This window comes from Myotis lucifugus, unplaced genomic scaffold (assembly GCF_000147115.1).
Source record: "Myotis lucifugus unplaced genomic scaffold, Myoluc2.0 scaffold_943, whole genome shotgun sequence".
NCBI classification, from domain to species: Eukaryota; Metazoa; Chordata; class Mammalia; order Chiroptera; family Vespertilionidae; genus Myotis; species Myotis lucifugus.
The window spans coordinates 29797-49367 of NW_005871991.1; the positions used below are offsets into that span (position 1 = coordinate 29797).

The 19571-nt window shown below is 38.9% G+C and overlaps 1 protein-coding gene across 1 annotated transcript in view; it reads right to left on the reverse strand.

The window, feature by feature from the left end:
* Positions 1–474: 474 nt before the first annotated feature.
* The window catches only part of LOC102424903 (guanylate-binding protein 4-like), a 56891-nt gene continuing 37794 nt past the window's right edge, over positions 475–19571 (reverse strand). Inside the window, exons 13-16 of the mRNA XM_023747668.1 lie at positions 10887–10906; positions 5611–5823; positions 3841–4033; positions 475–605 (exon numbers count right to left, since the gene is read on the reverse strand). Coding sequence (XP_023603436.1) covers positions 475–605; positions 3841–4033; positions 5611–5823; positions 10887–10906 — 557 coding nt within the window. The remainder of the gene's footprint in view (positions 606–3840; positions 4034–5610; positions 5824–10886; positions 10907–19571) is intronic.

Here is a 19571-nt window from a genome sequence, read left to right on the forward strand (position 1 = left end):
ATTGTTGAAAGCATTATATAGGTCCTCCTCTTCCCCCCTGTTTATTTATTAATGACTAGTATCCCTGTGCACAAATTGGTGAGTGAGTAGCTCGCTGCAGCTTGTCTCAGCTGGCCACCTGCCCACCGTTGCTGGGAGCTCTCTGCTGCTCATAGCTCACTGCCGTGCTCTTCTGCAGCTCTCCACCACTTTTAGATTGGTTGTGAAGTTACAGCGTAACGGGTACTTAGCATATTCCTCTCTTATTATATAGGATAGTTTTTCTAAAAGGTATAAGGTGATATCTCACTGTTGTTTTAATTTGCACTTCTCTGATGACTAGTGATGTTGAGAATCTTTTCATATGTCTATTGACCATTTGTATGTCCTCTTTGGAAAAAATGTCTATTCAGGTTCTTGGTCCATTGTTTGTTTTTTGGTGTTGAATTTTATAATTCTTTATAGGTTTTGGATATTAACCCCTTTTCAGTTGTATCATTGACAAATATATTCTCTTTCCTTAAGCATATTAAACATTGTAATTTCACTGTGAGACAAAGGCTTCATTGCTGGGTAATTGTCATAGAGAAGTTTGAGAAATCCAGAGCGCATAGACTGCCCAGTGCCTAAAAGAGAAGAGGGAAGTGGTTCAGATGGTGTCTTTATGCCCTTTCTGCCTCAGTCGGTGTCTTCTACACTAGATCCTAAAACTGTGCCTCTTATATTGAGAACCTGGAAAGCAGTTAATATAGTAAAGAAATGGTAACTGAGGCCCTGCTGGTTGGCAACTCATATATTCACCCTTATTTTTTGAATGCCTGGTGTTTACAGGTTTCACTTTGTGTTGGGGACCAAATATATGATGATAAACATCAAGTAGATGATATCATGAGGCAGTAAAGGAAAGAGCTGTAAATGGGTCATTTCAATTTTACAATTATATAAAAGTGCTATGGTAGAAGGGACACCACAGCACAATGTTAGCCCAAGGAAGATACCTTATCCATTCTCAGAAAGTCAGGAAATAAGAAATGGTAAGAGGAAAAGAGGCTTGTAAATAAAGGGTATGGGATAAGGAAGCCTGGGTGTTTAAGGAAGATTGTGTCTTGTATTCAAATGCCCAGTGTTAAAGAATACATACAGCGTGTGAAATTACAGTTTGTTCATTCCAAGCACAATAGTCTTAAGCCCTACACAGCTTAAAGAATTCCTGAAAGTCTGCATTGATCTTAAAAATTTATTTTCTTCTAATTGCCCATCTTTGTAAATTCGGAGTAGGCATTTGGAGACCATTCCAGTGGACATCCCAGTAGACTTTATATCTGAAAATAAATTAGTGACTAGAATTTCAAGGCCTTATTGAGAGACCAAAAGAACAAGATTAAGCTGAACATCTTGTAACTTTTGTTTCCTGTTGTAATAAATAGAGTTTTCCTGTTGAGCTGACATGGTATTTCAATAAATACTTTGATCATGTCATGGGAATATTGTCATCCCAGGTATTTTTATTTCATTTTTCATCTAATAATTGCATCTATTTATGTTTGAATAAGTAATAATTTATACAAGATGCAACAAACACAAAATATACAGTGTAAGGTTCATTATCTTCTTGCGTTTTACCTCAACTCTGAAGATCCATTCCTGTTGTGTCCAATATACAAGTTTACTTTATATTTTTCCAAAGAGAGATGATAATATATTCACATATTCATTATGTTCTAAACTTAGTCATAGCAACTATACACACCTTTTGCAAATTTATTTTCACTTATGATAAATCTTGTAGATTTCTAATAATAGGACAAAGAGACCATCCTTTCTGATTTTATTGACTGTAGATTATTCCTCTGTGAGTACATCTCAAAATTTACGTGACCAATATCTCACAGAGGAAATTTAAAGTTTTTTCCAGACTTTTTGAATTATGATAGTTCTGCAACAATTATACTACTACATATGATATTTTCAAGTTGGGTAAAAACATCTAAGACAAATACTTAAATGTAAACTTGCTTGATCAACAGTATTTGCATTTAACATTTTGATATATATTTGCACCAATTTGCCCTCTCACTGGAAAATGTGAGGAATTTCCAGTTTCCTAAAATCCTCGACAACCTTTTGTCCTATCAAAACACACCTTTCTGGATCATCTAAAAGGTGACATAGTTACCTCCTACTTTTACTTTGCCTATCTTTTAATCTAAAGATATATATGTTTATACTTTTCTTATATTTTTTTCTATTCAGGAATGTGGTTGTTGCTCTTTTCTTGCCAGATTCATAAGAGCTCTTTATAGCTTAAGAAAGGATCTCCATTACTAATACAGATTGCCGATGTCTTCTTCATCTAACCATTTGTTCTTTTGATTTACTGAAAGCTTTTCTATGAATAAAACATTATCTTCTAACTTGTTTCCCATTCCTTAAATGATTTAATCCAATCAAAATAAAGCTGGTGTTTTGAATATCAGACCCTGTTATTCTTTTGAATCAGTATTATTAAATTTTTCTTAAATGAAACTATAATTTTACACATGTTTTCAAAATACTCTACAGTCTTATGGTATAAAACATAAGAAAACTTTTATAAGATACTTACGAAAAATTCTCACCAGATTTCATAAAGGAGCTTAAGCCTTTTTGAAGTGTGCAAATAGTTCTGTAATTATTGCAGGGCTTGCCGTGATTAAGCAATCTAATATCCTTGAAGTGAAGTTTCCATGTTTTTCAATATCTTTTCTTAGTTTATTTACCTTTTTGTTGATTTTTTCTAACATGTTTATATTTTGTTTATTTAAGATAGAGGGAGAAGAGAGAGAGAAAGAGAAACATCATTTTTTGTTCTACTTATTTATGCATGCATTGGTTGATTCTTGCATGTGCCCTCACTGGGGATCAAACCTGAAACTTTGGCCTTTTAAGATGGCACTCTAATCACTGAGTACCACAACCAAAACCTCAAATATCTCTTTAAATTCTTTAGTGGGTAGTTCTTCTTGGGTCTGTAAAAAGAGCATTCCCTTTGGAAAATCCTCAATTATCAGCACTTTGTATTTAACAACGGCAGCAACTAAGCACATGTTTTATTTCTCTACTAACTTACATGCTCTTTGATGAGTTTGTCAGTATTTACAAATGTTTGGACAAATGAAATGAGAATATTTATGATTTACACCTTCTTACCATCTGACTGGGGTGGGGATGGATTGGGGATAAGTTAGGTCTGGCAACTGTCCTAGGAATTTGCTCTAGCCCTAAGGATGCTCTTTGGGAAGGATGGGGTTTATTTCTAATTATTTCTTAGTTCCACTGAAGTAGGATGAGAACACATGTAACAACTAATGGGAACTGCTGATTCTAGAGAACACTGGTTATCAAACTCCAGGTTGGGACAAAGAATGCATTGTACTCTAGTTTTACAGAATGAAGCAGGCTGATCTGGAAACTAATGAAGCAAATTTTAGAGCTTTCATTATTCCATATTTCGTATCATGTACAATCTGATACTTTCAGGACAAATGGATATATATCAGGTCTTTTTGGTGGGTGCATCGAACATACTATAAACTAAAGTTCCATTCACTTGAGGGCATAGTGAGGCCCTATAATCACTACAAACCCAGTCCAGTAGCCTAGGGCATGTCAATTGTACCCTCCAAGTTCTAATACCAAACAAGGTGCCCAATCTCAAAGACATAGGGCTTTAGAATGATCCCATTAACTGGACATTTCTTTGAATCATAGGCCTTTGCATTTCCTTGAGTGTTTATGCCTTTAGTTAAATTTTTGTCCTTCCCTTCATGAGGAGCCAGGTTGGTGTCCTTTAGGTTTTGCCCACACCCCACCCAGACTTACCTCCATATTTTGCTTTAGCATTCTTTCCTGATTTCTCCATTGGCTTTCTATTTCTGTCTTTATCTTCTTCATCTGGACTAAGTTTTCCCTGAAAGATTTTCTCTTGAGCCTTCATTTTTTGCTGGAGTTCATTCAATGTCTGTCTCACTAGCTGCATTTCCTTTTCCCACTGCCTGCTTCTTGGCATGCCCAGCTATTTCACAATGTTCTGCAAGAGAGAAGAAAATAACAGATATACCTAGCTGTACCCTTCAAAGGTCAGAGAGTGAAGTGACTTTAAATGGGTAGGAAGGAATCTCCGTATATTCTTACTAGAAATACCAGCAAAACATATTTCAGAATGTGATGAAAGGCACTGATTGTCTCAATGAGCCTTGTTATTTATTTATTTATTTATTTATTTATTTATTTATTTATTTATGTACGTATACTCACCTGAGGACATACTTCTACTTATTTTAGAGAGAGAGGAAGGGAAATGGAGAGAGAAAGATAGAAAGAGAGAGGAGAGAGAGAGAGAGAGAGAAAGAGAGGTGCATTAAAGGGCCCTGCAGGAACCTCCCCTCTCCTCTATATAAAGAGCCCTTCCCTGTACCTGCTAGAGCCTTCTCTCCAGCACTGAGGGCTTTGTAAGCCTGGAAAATGGATTCCTTTGTTCCAGCCTGTGACTGCAGGAAGGTCTTGAGGACCTCCTTTGCCCAAAGAAACAAGAAAGTCTTCTTGCTGGGGAAGTCATTGCTCAATAAAACTGCACATTTGGCTCTGTAAATTCTTCATCATTTTTAGGATCCCATAGTGGTTTCCTTCCTTTCACAGTCACAATGAAAAAATCAAAAATTTTTAGTGAGAATAAAACCCTCTTTGGCAACCTCTTTCCTAGCTCTCCAGTTTCCTGTCCTAAGGATTCCAGCTGCCCCCGACCCCAGGTTACAGACAACCAGGTTAATATGCAATCCTACATAAACTCATCCTCCATTTTTGCAATATCTGCACATTCTTTTTCTTCTGACTGGATGCTCATTTACCCTTTCTTCACTCAGATATAATTTATTAATATCTCAATTTATAGCTTCTACCTCCTCTTCCAGGAAGCTTTGATGAACTTCTTTCTGAGATTTGAATGGCTGCCAGGTACACAGACCTGCCCTACCAGCTCTATCATTTTGTGGTTATGTATTCTTAGGCCACTATTTAGCTTCTTAGTGCATCACATTTCTCAATTGCCTAATGGAGATGATAGTATTACCTAAATTCATATTATCCTGAAGATTAAGTTGATAATCCAAACATACCACTTAAGAATATACTTGGTTTAGTAACTGTGCGCTCAATATATACCAGCCATCACCATCATCATTATCATCACCATCATCATTATCATCATTTTAAACATCACTATTCATGTACTTATATGATACTCATTATCTCACCACATTCAATTGATTGTTTATATTTCTTTTTTTAGGTAACGTCATAAACTTCTTGAGAATATTGTTTTTTTAATTACGTATCCCTTGTACATAGCACAAAATAATTACATTGTTTCCTAAATGAAAGGCATATTCTCTTCCATCTACATTCCTGACAGTAAATCCGATATTTGGGAAAACATTTTTTTTTGTTTATTTAAAAGTATGTAACTAATGTATAGAAATCACCATGCTTTGCGGTTTATGCACAAATGGTCCTGTGCTCTTAGATTTTCAAAAGAATCAACAAAGACCCTCTGACATCCATCTGCTGTCCTTATCCCCTCTTTTTATTCCTCACCTTCACTCCTTTCCTGGGTACCAGGTTATAGGAATGTTCAACCTTGTCCATTTCTTTTATGTAGAGATTGTATCCTCCTGGCACAGAGAAAGTTCCTCTCAAAATGTTTTCCAACAGTGGCTCTGAAAGCTGTTTAAGCTGAGCCTGGCAATATTTGGCAGATGCCTCTTCATTCTGCAGCAAGAAATCTTCCTTCTTTTTCTCTATGGTGCCCTGCTCAGAAATGTGGAGAAATCCAAAGGAAAGAGGCCATTAGAAAAGAAGGGAAGGTCCAACTGTGATCCTCTTGGAAGAAGCTGTCTGATGACATCAGAGTAGACTGGGGCATGGAAAAATAGACCAGGATCAGGAAGCTCGTTTTAGTCCCAGTTTAGACCAACTCTTGGTTTGACCTCGAAAAAGTTCCTTAATTCCCATGTGTTTAGGCTGAACACTTGTGAAATGATAGGGTTGGCAGACAAGAACTCCAAGATTCTTGTACTTTTAAAAATTGGGAAATAACTTTATTTCTATTTTGGGTGTACAACATAATGATTTGATACTATTTGTATAGATTGGCAAAATGATCACCACAATATCTGGTTAACCTTACATAGTCACAAGAATTGTTTTTTCTTTGATGAGAATTTTTAAGTTAGACTTTGCTGGCAAATTTCAAATATGAAATCCAGTATTATCAAGTTTCCTTTATCAGTCATAAGATTAACTGTGGTCCATCCATCGACAATCGACAATGGGGAGTTCAATATGACTGTAAGTAAACTTTCCTTTGCAAACTTGGATTGCTATGGATAAACAATATACACAATAAATCAACTGTTCACTAGTGAGGTAAGTAGTCACTGAACAGAGTTTTGAACTCCTTGTAAATTATTTCAATAAGGGTTTGATTGTGCGAACATTAGGAACATAAATTATTTTGCTATACTTGAAAAATTACAATCCCTTTGGTTTTCTTCTGTATGAAGTACGAGTTCTGTAACTAGTAGGATAGTCAATGACAGACTCAAAGGCAAGGTGAAGGTGCTTAAGTTAGGCAGAATTATGTTGTCCTCAAGAATTCTCTTTCCTGGTGTCCACAAACTGCAATCTCTAGGCCTATGAATATGATAAATATTAATCTTGTGATTAGACTTTTATATGGTACTGGCTAACTTTAAGAGATGGAGATTGCTCAAGTGTAAATACCTAAAACACAGATTTTTAAAACACACACACACACACACACATTTTATTGATTTTAGAGATGAAAGGAGAGGGAGAGAGATAGAAACATCAATGATGAGACTGAATCATTGGTCAGCTGTCTCCTGCATGCCCTGCACTGGGGATCGAGCCCACAACCATGGCATATGCCCTGACCACGAATTGACCTGTGATCTCTTGGTTCATAGGTCTACACTAAAACACTGAACCATGCTAGCTTGGAAACACATGAGCTATTTAAGAGCAGTTTTCTTCAGTTGATAGCAGAGAAGTCATCAAGTACATTAGAAACAATATGGTACAATGCACTATTGCTGCCTTGAAGATGGGGAGGAGTTCCCATGACCCTCCTTATGATATTACTAGTGGCCTGGTGCACAGATTTATGCACATTGAAAAAAAATTAATTAGAAGAAAGATTCGTGCAGTAATTATGTTACTGCAAAAAATTACATGTCAAAATAGTATATATAATATAGCATTATAAAATGAAAACACACATGTGATTGGCACCAACAAGAGCTTTATATGTATCACACATGCATGAGTCAACGTTTATTTTAAATTGCCAGTGTGCATCAGATGTACCACCCTGTTGGTTGGTCAGATGGTCGCTGAATAAATTGTGATGTGATTCACATTGAATGTCAACAAAAACAATCAAATTTATAATTGACAATGACAGATCAAAACACACACCTGCAATTGGCACCAGGGATAGCTTTATATGTATCACACATGTGCAAGTCAACATTTATACTTAAACTAGAGGCTCGCTGCATGGATTCATGCACATTAAAAGGAAATTAATTAGAAGAAATATTTTAATATTGCTATTTGCCCTTTCTCTTTAATAGTAGCGTCAACCAAATTCACAATAGACAATGACATATCGAAACACACATGTGCAATTGGTGCCAGCGAGAGCTAAATATATACAGACAAACTTGCTTAATTAGACCTGCTTTCTGGTTTAGCTAAACTTTTCCCAGCCCAGTAAAGCATCCCAACTTCTCTTTCAGGTAATTGTCAGCAACACTGTAGTAAATATCAACACGAAGCAGATTATTATTGTAGATCATGCAGCGAGAACAAAGGGTGAAATATTTAACTGTAGCAGTGTTTGACTATATTCTGCACAGTGAGAAAACCTGAAGTCATTTTCAAGTTCCATAATTTCTTACCTCTTTTCAGTCGGGTAAAGTTTCTACACTTTCTAAATCTTAGTGGGCACCAGATTCCTAGTGTCATTTATTGTTAAACGGCCTTTAGCTATAGAGAGGAAGCCAGGCGTTACTACGTGACATCATTACCCAGTCCCCACAGCCACCGTTTCTGGGCAGGGCTGGGCTGTGGGCCACATTTTGCACCATGGGATCTCAGCAGAGTTGGCTCCAATGTGATGGGCTGTCACTCCGGGGTGGTGGCATGGCCTGTGTCCCACTTGGGGGAAGCCAAATGTTGCTCTGTCGGTGCCAGGTCTGCAGTGCCTTTTCTTTATAAATGGCTAGTGCATGTCATGGCAGCTCTTGGGTTGAGCATCTGCCCCCTGGTGGTCAGTGTGTGTCATAGTAACCGGTTAGATGGACACTTAGGATATTAGCCTTTTATATAGAGAGATTACCAGTGAGTGTCATATGTACCAGTGGGTTGGATGGTCGGAAGTTTGGATGTACATACAGTTGGTCACTTAACCTTTTATATGAAATTCGTGCACTGGTGGGGGGTCCCTCAGCCAGGCCTGCAACCTCTTGCAGTCCAGGACACCTCAGGGGATGTATGCCTGCTGGCTTAGGCCAGACCCCCCAGGGAGCGGGCCTAAGCTGGCAGTGTGATATCCCTCTCACAGTCCAGGGCCCCTCGCTCCTTACCTCCCACCTGCAGTGGAGGTGGGAGAGGCTCCCGCCACCACCGCTGAGCCCACCATCTGGGATCCTGGCTTTTGCTGGGCAGCGCTCCCCCTGTGGGAGTGCACTGACCGCCAGGGGGCAGCTCCTGCATTGAGTGTCTGCCCCCTGGTGGTCAGTGTGCATCATAGAGACCCGTCATTCCATCAGTCATTCAGCCCCCTGCTGCTATCACTTGACAGTTTTATTTTGGCTCCTTTACAAATGTAATTAGCTAAGAAGAAGAAGGTTTATGTAAACCAGAATCTGTTAGCCCATGTTGGGCTTCTACTGCGGTGATTATTGAGTACTTTAAATCTGAATTATGCTCAGTGAAATAAGGCATTCAGAGAAAGAAAAGTATCATATGATTTCACTCTTATGTGGAATCTAATGAACATAATGAACCAACAAGTAACATAGAGGCAGACTCATAGAGAGCAGGCTGGCAACTGTTGGAGGTGGGTGTGGTGTTGGGAGCTGAAGCTAGAGGTATTGAGAAAAAAGAAAGAAAGACTTCATGTACAGGGGAACAGTGTGGTGACTGCTAGGGGTGGGTGGGAGAAGTTGGGGTAGAGTTTAAGGGGGATAAATTGTGATGAACAGTGCTGGGGTCCAATCCCAGCGGGTCCAGGGGTCCCCCAAGGTGTGGACGGAGTCGGCGAAGAAGGAATGACACGGAGACAGCCTTCAGTTGATCAGCAGCCTAGTCAGGACCTCTAGCCAGGATCTCCAGCCAAAGTTCTGGTCGGAGTTCTGGTTAAGAGCTGATGAGGATATGATGTTTATTGTCTTGTTACATCCGTATTTATACCAGCCGATTTTAATCCTGTCAATTTCTATTACAAAGGTTAGGGTGTTTCTTATCTCCATTCCAGGGAGTAAAGATTATATAGCTTAAGTGTGATTGTTTGTAGTTAAAGTGATTAACTACCCGCCTGGCACTTAGTTAAGGGATTGTATCCCCTCCCTAACCTCAGGGAAAAATCCCCACCTGGGGAAACAATCTTTCTCAGAGAGGTGACCTTGGTTAAAACACATGGCACTAAAGGGAGCAAACATATTAAGAACAGTATGCTATAAACGCCAGGTCCATTGAAACATATGCTGTGCAGATGTTTCTTTCCTGCAGCGACTGTGTCAAGCAGCAAGGGATGGACCGGCTTCCGACAGAACAGAGACTTCATTTTGGGTGGCAAACACACTATATACAGTAGTGTACAGATAATGTGCTATAGAACTGGGCTCCTGTAACCTGTATAATTCTGTTAACCAGTGTCACCCCAATAAATTCAATAAAAAATTAATGTTCAAATTCAGAATTTAATTCCTGCCACTTCTCTTTTTGTAGTAATGGAAGCCTAAGATCCACTGCAGCAACTTTAACTTTAGACTCTGGCTAATACAAATAAGGACACAGATTGACCGCAACTAACACAGTAAACACAGCATACCTAAAATTATCTCATTTACAATGCTTGTGGTGAATCTAGCTCCTGAATTTATAGAAGTCAGGGAGAAATTCATCTCTAAAGCTCAGAGACTTGGAATAAAACCTTTTATTAATGTGACAAGTGTTTTTTTGAGATTATATACATTATTCTGAAACTCCATTTTCATGTTTCCTGTACTCAAGACCATCAACCTCGCACACATTAACTATTGAAGTGCATAGATCTCATAATTATAACTTCCTCCAGGATGTTTTTATTACCCTGAATACTGGTTAAATATGTCACTCCTTGTTTCCATGCTACCCTGTACTGATAACACTGCTTATTTCTTATCTCCCAACTAGACTCTGGGACTTTTCCTCAATCATGCATAGCTATAGTACTTAACACAAAACCCTAGAATTTAGATGCCCAATAAGTGTTTGTTATATTGTAACTTTCAAACAAGTGTAAAAATAAGATGTTATAAGCCTAATAAAGAAAATATTGAGTTTCCAAGAAACATAATTAAACCTCATTATTCTTAATTAGATTTGTAGTTTACCAAATAGGTCATAGAAGATGAATTAAGGTGGCAAATTGAAATGTTAGTGGATTATTAAGAACAAAGAAGACGCTTTGCCTTACCTTTTCCACATAGCCCAGGCCCTCAGTATCCGGAAAGAATGTGGTTGGGCTTCAAGGGGTGGGATACACACCACATCCAGATGCCCTTGGTTTCAGATCTCACTGTGGAGCCCAGAGGGAAACCTGCAAAGGAAGAGGAGAAAGTGTATAGAGTAACAGCAGAAGTCCAGGCTGCCTATAGGTTACATTAGTTAAAGTTATCAGAGTGTGAGTGCCAGGCTGGGAGGAAGGTTGCTTTCATTTCAGCAAGGACAGCCTATCCAATGTTTATCCATGTTAAGAACCTTCTCAAGAAACACTCTGTTTACTATTCACTCCATACTATCAATGGCTCAAGATACGGCACATTACAGAATTAATATAACCTCTATTGACGTTTATATTTTTTTCTGACACTGAAGAGCTCCTTTGTCCTTCAGGTTCTGGTAGATTTCCAACATCATTAAACTAGAAGTCAGGCATATGTTCCCTTGCTTACCCCTTAGTGAGCCACAGTGTCCCAGTGCATCATGCCCCGACCTGCAGGGCACACTTCGTGGGTACACCGCACCAAATCCTGCAAAGGAATGAGAGGATAGGAGACGCGAAGAAATGGAGGCAAGACAAAGTTCTGATCAAGCCTCAGTTTTATTTTTACAGCAGGTGGTATTTATGTTGTTTCTAGAGGAGGGGGTGGGCAAAGGAAGTCGTTAAGGATCTAACAGGCTTTGGAATGTCGCAGAGGTCGTTAAGGATGTCTTAGGGTGAGGGTATGTTATCTTTTAACTCCAGGCCAAACTGCAAGGTTGTCTTTTAACTCCAGGCAAAACAGGGAGTTGGCTTGGAGGAGCCAGAAACCCATTGTTGTAAGCTGGAGATGTATATGTGATTTATAATGGCTCCCAACAATTCCTCCCTTACCATTTAGTTAAGGGTGGGCATTAACCGACTGGGGGAGTAGTGACCTGGTTCCTCCCATGAGATCGGCAGATCTCACCTCTGGTGGCTCTTGGTATCTTTTGGGGAGGAGAGGCAGAGCCAACAATTATATATGTATGGATACCAACCTCTATGCAAACCAGGTGTGCTCACAGAGAAATCCAGAGGCGGTCGAGAAAATTTTGATTTTCTGTTTTGACCTTCCCTTGCAGTGCTTTCCCTGCACCCAGTCGATACCCATACCATACCTCTATATAGAGTGTAGGTAAGCATTCCTCTGGCTTTATGCTGTCCCCGTGGGGAGGGAGCTCTGGCAATCATAATCACGTTCTCGGTCTATAGTAGCTAAACGGTGGTAGTGAACCTGAATGGGTTTGGCCAGGATGCTATCAATTTGCTGTTTGACAAAACTTATCAGTTTCTTAAAAGCCCATGGTCCAAAGGTTAAAATTAACAGTAAGCTGACAAGGGGGCCAAGTGCAGGAAGCAGGTAGGGGAGTAGGCCGTTGAGTCCGCTCCAAAGGGGGTTTTCGAACAGCTTTCTTCGCCTTTTGACCAGATCTTCCTGGAGTTTTCTTATCTTGTCTCGGACGATTCCAGATTTGTTGGCGTAAAAACAGCAGCGTTCCTGTAGGGCTAAACATATTCCTCCCTGCTCTGCTATAAGTAAATCTAATTCTCTTCTATTTTGTAAAACTACTTCTGCTAGGGAGTCAATTTGGTCTTGGAGATCATTGATAGTACCTGAAAGAGCCTGAACATCATTAATTAATTGATTAGATAATTTATTATAGGTATGTAATGCGGTTCCTAATCCAGCTGTGCCAGTGGCCACAGCTCCAGAGACTCCCAGTCCTATAAGTAAAGGAATAAATTGGACAGCCCGCTTACTGCGTCCAGCAATGTAATCAAGGCTGGGTAGGGAGACAGGTTCTCCCCCTGGAATAATATCAATGTCAGGGAGAATACTAGCCTGAACACATAATCCTGTCCAGTTTAAAGGTAGAGCTGTATAGGCCATATTACCTCCACATACAAACACTCGTCCTAGGAGCGGGGCAAAGGGAGGAACTGTGATTGTGAACGGGAGAGCAGTTAACAAAGCTAATGAAGCCTACATCTAGATCATAACTATTATTCTGGGGGAGTTTTTGTAGACATGAGGAAAAGTCGAATGCAACAGGTTGAGTTACTGATGTCATCTGGAATGACAAGGGGCATAGGTGTACCTAGGGTCATGCATAGCCAACAGTTTTCTGCAAGGGATGGATTGGAGGCATTTAAAGCACGGAGTGTGGCTTCTAAGATATCAGAGGTTTGGGTGTCTAGATCTACTCCTCGTGATTTAGGTAAGGCTAAAGGTAAAAGTTTATCCTTTAATAGGTGACAACTAAGTTCCCCTGAATATCCATTTAACCCAATTTGCCAATTTTAAGTCAATTTGAAATAGCATTTATTCTTTTAACTTTACTTGTCCTAAGTTATGGACAGTAAATGACCTTAATTAAATGTCTGGTATCAGTTTTTGGGTAAATTTACATAAACTTTGTTTAAGGAGACAAAACACAAATTATTTAATTTAGCTTTTGAGACCCAATATATTGATTTTTAATTTTAGTTAGGCATCTGAAGGAAACCTCTTTTTATTTCCTTCCAGACAGTTCTTTCTCACACAAGCAACAAATGTAAGAAACATGGTTGCCTTTTGAGATTTTAACAAATACTGTTGCAAAGCTTATTTTAAAAAGGCAAAGCGAAGCAAGTAAATTTAGTATTTAGTAAACTTTTGATTCACAAGGGACAAATGCTGCCCCACCTCCAGCCTAATTTAAAATGCAGCGGCGAGGAGCTTTTGTTATTTCAAATTACATCTTAAAATTCCACTGCTGTATTTTAAGAAATATTAAACAAAATTACTTGTTTTTGCCCTTTCTCAGAGGCAAAAACTTAAAATATATTTATTAATTTATATTTGATAAAGCTTTCTATGTGATTTCAAGTATATTAAATTGGCTTTATTTTAAGAAGAGAGAATAAACTTTTGAAAACATTTCAGGGCCCATGAAATGTCCCAAAGTCATTCCTTGGTTATAGTTTTGAAATCCAACTTGAAAGACCATCAAATATATATGTGTATATATGATTTAAAGATTATATACCTTTTATAATTATTAAGAGATATCAATTAAATTTAAACTGATCTTTATATTTAAAAATTTCGGTTGGGATTACAAAATTTATCCTCTTTTTTCAATTAGACAAATGTTGAAATTTTACTATAATTATATGATTTTTCCAAATTTATTCAACCAGAACTTTAAACTCTTAGCTGGCAAGTTAAATATTTAGCATTTCTCAATCAGTAACATTTTTAAGAATAAACTTCAAAAATGCAAGACATAATCAACCAACAGATTTAATTCTGTTCTTTAGATTTTGTACGAAGTACACTTAGATCTTATTTAATTCAGTATTATGTCACTTCAAGATACCTAGGTATAAACTCCAAGGTCTTAAATTTCACAGCAGATTTGGAAAACCACACTTGAGGCTGGCAAGGCAGGCCTGGCCCCAGCCTTTGATTTTAAAACGACCATAATTTTTCCTCTGGGGAAGGCCAACAAACAAGGTTGTAGATACATTGCTTCCTGCCCCTTGCTAGTGGGTGGGAAGTTTCAATATTGGCCTGGGGGAGGAAAGGGGGGGGCTGTTTTCCCTGGAAGAACAGGTTTGGCCTAGCCTGGATTAATCAGATGTAAATTGACTACATTCTTTAAGAATTTGCTACAGGTGGGAAGCAACTAGCCCCTTTTCTCATTAGAAATGTTTTGGCCAGCCTTTTCAATTAACAAAGGGCTGGTTTTTTACTGGGCTACTTAGATTTTATAATTAATATAGATCAATAATTCTTGAGATTCAAATCCAAATTATTATTTTAAGGCAGTTACTTTGGCAAATTTTCTGTAACAGACAATTTTACTAAATTTCTTTAAGGCTTTTAAGATTAACTTTGGAATAGGCTTTATTAACATTTCAAAAATCACTTTATTATGGAAATATACCAATCTTATTGCTAGAACCAGCCTGCATTTCTTCCCTGGCTCAAATATGCCATTTTTCTTAGGAAATAATCAGTCTTGGGTTTTATTCTGTACATTTGTAAAGAGATTTTTAGCTCAAAACTCTATCTAAATGTCCAAAATTGGATGATGCGCGCTTTTAGTTCCAAGCCAGTTTTTCTCTTTACACGTGAACAGAAATCCCAGACGCATTTTCTAAATTTTGTGAAACTTTTTTAATTACGAGAAGGAGATTTTAAATTTGAATATTGGGGAGGCGTCCATATAGGATCGCCATGTGCTCTGCCCTCTCCTGCCATCTCTGAATCTCTCCGAACCAGAGAGAGATTCGGCAGCGGGGTTTCATTTCTTAAAAGTAAAGAAGCTTTTTAAATCTTTCTTTTTAACCCTAAATCTTCATGCCCTGAGGGACTCCCTGAGTCCTTCAAGAAGCCTTTTAAATCTTTATTTTTAACCCTAAATCTTCGCGCCTTGAGGGACTCCCTGAGTCCTTTAAGAAACAGCTCATGAGAACTCAGAGCCTGACCCATGTCTTAGCCTCTTCCACATAAGCCTCCGGGACGTATAAACCCCGTACCAGGTCAGCCCAGGAGTCGACAAGGAGACGAACCAGCGAGGAAGATGCCAACCATTACCTCAAAGGAGAGGCCCCTGTTCACATGTCATAGGTCTGGATGTAGAAATTCTCTGCTGAGACTACTTCAGTCCTGTTTATGCCACAGGTGTGTTTTCCTACGTAAGCAACCGGTTGGTATAATCCGCCAACTCGGACCCCTAGATCAGAGCTCCCCAGATCGAAACTTGTTTTCAAGTGCCTTCCTCGGAGCTGCTTTTGCAGCCCACTCCTCCTACGTAAACAGCCGGTTGGTATAATCCGCCAACTCGGACCCTTGTGAGGCAGGTAACCTGCTAGGACCCTCAGGCATTCACCAGTCGGGAGTCAGGCACCCCATGAGTGCTAACAAGGTGGATGGCCTGCGTTTTTAAGTAGGCAAGGAGTTTTCCCGGAGTAACAGTGACACAAGTTCTTACTGGTTTACTTCTAATTTTGGGTGGACGGTTTAAGCTTTAAAGTAGGCAAAAACACTTACTTCAGAGTCTCAGCTGGAGTCCCCATTTTCTCAGAAAGACCATTAAGACAAGGTGAACACAGGGTTTTTGGAAGGAGTCAACCGCGTGGAACGAAACCAAGGGACAAGCCTGAGTGATTCGGAGTTCTCTCTGCCGAAATCGGGTACCTTTCACTCTTCCCCGAAACGACAAGAGAGTGCTCAAAGTGGACTAGAGGCAGGAGACAAGGGGGGAGGCAATGAGGGAAGAGAATGCCTATCCAAAATGAATGCGTTCACTTACCAAAGCAACAGGTCTGACTCGCAGAGCGGGTAAGCAAAGCGGCGACCAGGAAAAAAGCAGGCTGACTCACAGGGCGATCCCAGTGGCGCCAAAGGGAGGTCCGGCCGGACATAAAAAGTGAACGTTCCTGAGGAGGACTGGAGAGCGGAGATCACGGTTGGGCGCCAGTTATGCCCCGACCTGCAGGGCACACTTCGTGGGTACACCGCACCAAATCCTGCAAAGGAATGAGAGGATAGGAGACGTGAAGAAATGGAGGCAAGACAAAGTTCTGATCAAGCCTCAGTTTTATTTTTACAGCAGGTGGTATTTATGTTGTTTCTAGAGGAGGGGGTGGGCAAAGGAAGTCGTTAAGGATCTAACAGGCTTTGGAATGTCGCAGAGGTCGTTAAGGATGTCTTAGGGTGAGGGTATGTTATCTTTTAACTCCAGGCCAAACTGCAAGGTTGTCTTTTAACTCCAGGCAAAACAGGGAGTTGGCTTGGAGGAGCCAGAAACCCATTGTTGTAAGCTGGAGATGTATATGTGATTTATAATGGCTCCCAACAGCATCAGTTCCTCTCAGTGGGTCACAACCCTTTCATTTAACTCCATCCCAAAGTGCTGGTCTTTGACACATTCTGGTTTTACTTTTTGCTTGTCTGTTCATCCAATAGGAGTGACTACAGTTACCTGGCCATTGCTACTGCCACTCTCTGGGAGCTTCCTCATCTCTAATTAGTTCTTTGTGACCTGCTTATGCATTCATATGAGTCCCTCTATTAAACATTCTTTAGTTACCCCCTGAGAGATTCTTGTGTGTCTTGCCAGGAACTGGGTTGTTAATCATTATTCTTCAATTTTTTTTCCCCTTTCACTCCTGTATTTTTCTCATTTCTTTTCTACAAGAAAATTAGAAGTGTTTTTTCATTGCCTCAGGTGGGGATATAATGGAAGTGAAGGCAAAAAATACCTGTGAAACGTGGTTGCTCCTCTTTCAAAGCCTTAAACCTAGAGGTGGAGAGCATGTGAGGGATATGCCCAAGAACCTATGTGAGATATATCTTGTCCAACAGTTCAACATTTTTAATATCTACCATAGGCCAATGTTTCCTTCAATGGACACTAGAACTGGACATAATATATGGTGTAGGGGAGGTTGGTTCAGCTTGGCTCATGACATTCTATTTCCACTCCAGTGGGTTCTGCACAGAGAGGGTATAAAGCCTCGGATGGCCTTCATTCTTCTATGTTGTGATAGAATTTAATTGCTTGCTTATTAATAGAGAGTAATCTGAACTCCCAGTTCTCCCAGTGAGAAAAGGTGGGTGTAATTGGAGATCATCACTCTCAGTTATGAGGTAAAAATCCCTCAAAGAGAGTTATCAACAAGGGGAGAATTTAGTGACCTGTTCTTGGTCCTGTATTGGACACCAAACCTTTCTTGTTTTTTGTTGTTGTATGATTTGGGTGGAAGAGTAAAAATTCACACGTTGTTGTTTTTCCATTTACAGTTTGCTTTCAACATTATTTTGTATTAGTTTTAGTTGTACAGCATAGTGGTTAGACAATCATATACTTTGTAAAGTGTTCCCACTGATATTACAAGGACCCATTTGGCACTATACATAGTTATTAGAATATTATTGACTACACCTATGTGTGTTAAAATATTTTGAAGGTTGTATTTCCGTAGGCAATGAAACAACAACTCATTATTGCCTGGTGTTATCTTGAGTAGAATTAAAAGGATGGTGTTGAAACTCCTCAATAGACATCTCTCTCTCCCTCTCTCTCTTAGGGTTCTCAAACATATATATCCTTAAAAAAGGCCTATCAATTAATTTACGACAGGCAAGAAAAAGTGTTCCTCCTCGTGGGTGGCCTAGAATTTCTCTACAACAAAGATCAAGACAAAATGTTTTGTTGGAAGCAAACTGAAACATTATGAAGCAAAAAGAAAAAATGGAAAAAGGAAAGGGAGAGACAGAGTGAGACAGAAAGAAAGAGACATAGTGACAATGTCTCTAAGACAATGAGAGATTTCTAGGAATATTTGGAATTCAGCGTAGTACTGATTATGCCGTAATGGTGCTGAGCCAGTGAGACACAAAGGAAGACATCAGAAAATAAAAATTGTATGTGACTTTCATAGAGAGAAATGAGTTACAGGACATAGGCAGGTTGCTCTAAAAAATCAGTAAGAACAAAAAATGGAAAATTTATAGAAAAGAAAAATGACATCAAGAAATAGAAAATGCAAAAAGAAAGTTAATAAGTGAAAAGATGCTCAAATTATTTGTAATGAGGCAAATAATATGCAGCTATACAGTCACCAGATAATCAAGTTTTAAAAGTCTTTTACCAAAGTTTTATGAGGATGTGGAGAATTCTCAATTACTGCTAATAAATATATACATTGCATATATAGTTTGAAAGCTGGTAAAAATATCAAGAAAGGCTGACCACGTATATACTCCATGACCCAGCAATTTTATTTCTGGGTCTATCACACAAGGTAGTTTGTATACATGTGCACCAGGATATACAAACAAGAAGATTCATGTGGACATCACTCATAAAAGTAAAAACTAGAAACAAAAGCGATGTCATAAACAACAAAAGGATAAATAAATGATGGTACCTTCTCACAATAGCATACTATAAAATAGTGAAAATAAATAAATTATAGCTACATATCACAAAATAGGCAAAACAAATTGTTTGTTGAGCAAAAGAAGCAAGATTCCCAAGAATACCTGAATGGACTTCCCTTTATATAATACTTAAGCTATTCTTACAAATGCATACACAGCTTGTAAAACCACTTTTAAAAGGCAGAGTGAAAGCATGCACCATGAAAATCAAAACATTGGTGAGTTCTAGTGAGGTGTCAGAGGGTAAATCTAGGACTTTTGGATGCTGGTGATGTTTTATTTCTTGATATGGACAGTGATTACACAGATGATCACTTTATGTTTATTAAGTTTTTATATGTGTATGTTTTGTGCACTCTTCTGTGTTATAGTTCCCATGATAGAAAAGACTAGATAAATAAAAGAAGGTATAGCCCTAACTGGTTTGGCTCAGTGGATGGAGCGTCATCCTGCAGATTCAAGGGTCCCAGGTTCGATTCCGGCCAAGGGCATGTACCTTGCTTGTGGGCACATACCCAGTAGGGAGTGTGCAGGAGGCAGCTGATCGATGTTTCTCTCTCATCGATGTTTCTAACTCTCTGTCCCTCTCTCTTCCTCTCTGTAAAAAATCAATAAAATATATTTTTTTTAAAAAGAAGGTATAACTTAGCAAAGTCTTACTCAGAAATAAAGCAGAAAATTGGACTGTAGAGCCATTGAAAGATGGGATATATAGACTATACTGTTGTCCATTATTCTTTCCATCACTTTTTAAAAACAGGACATGTTGAATAATGTTTGTGTACTACTTGAAAAGGCCCT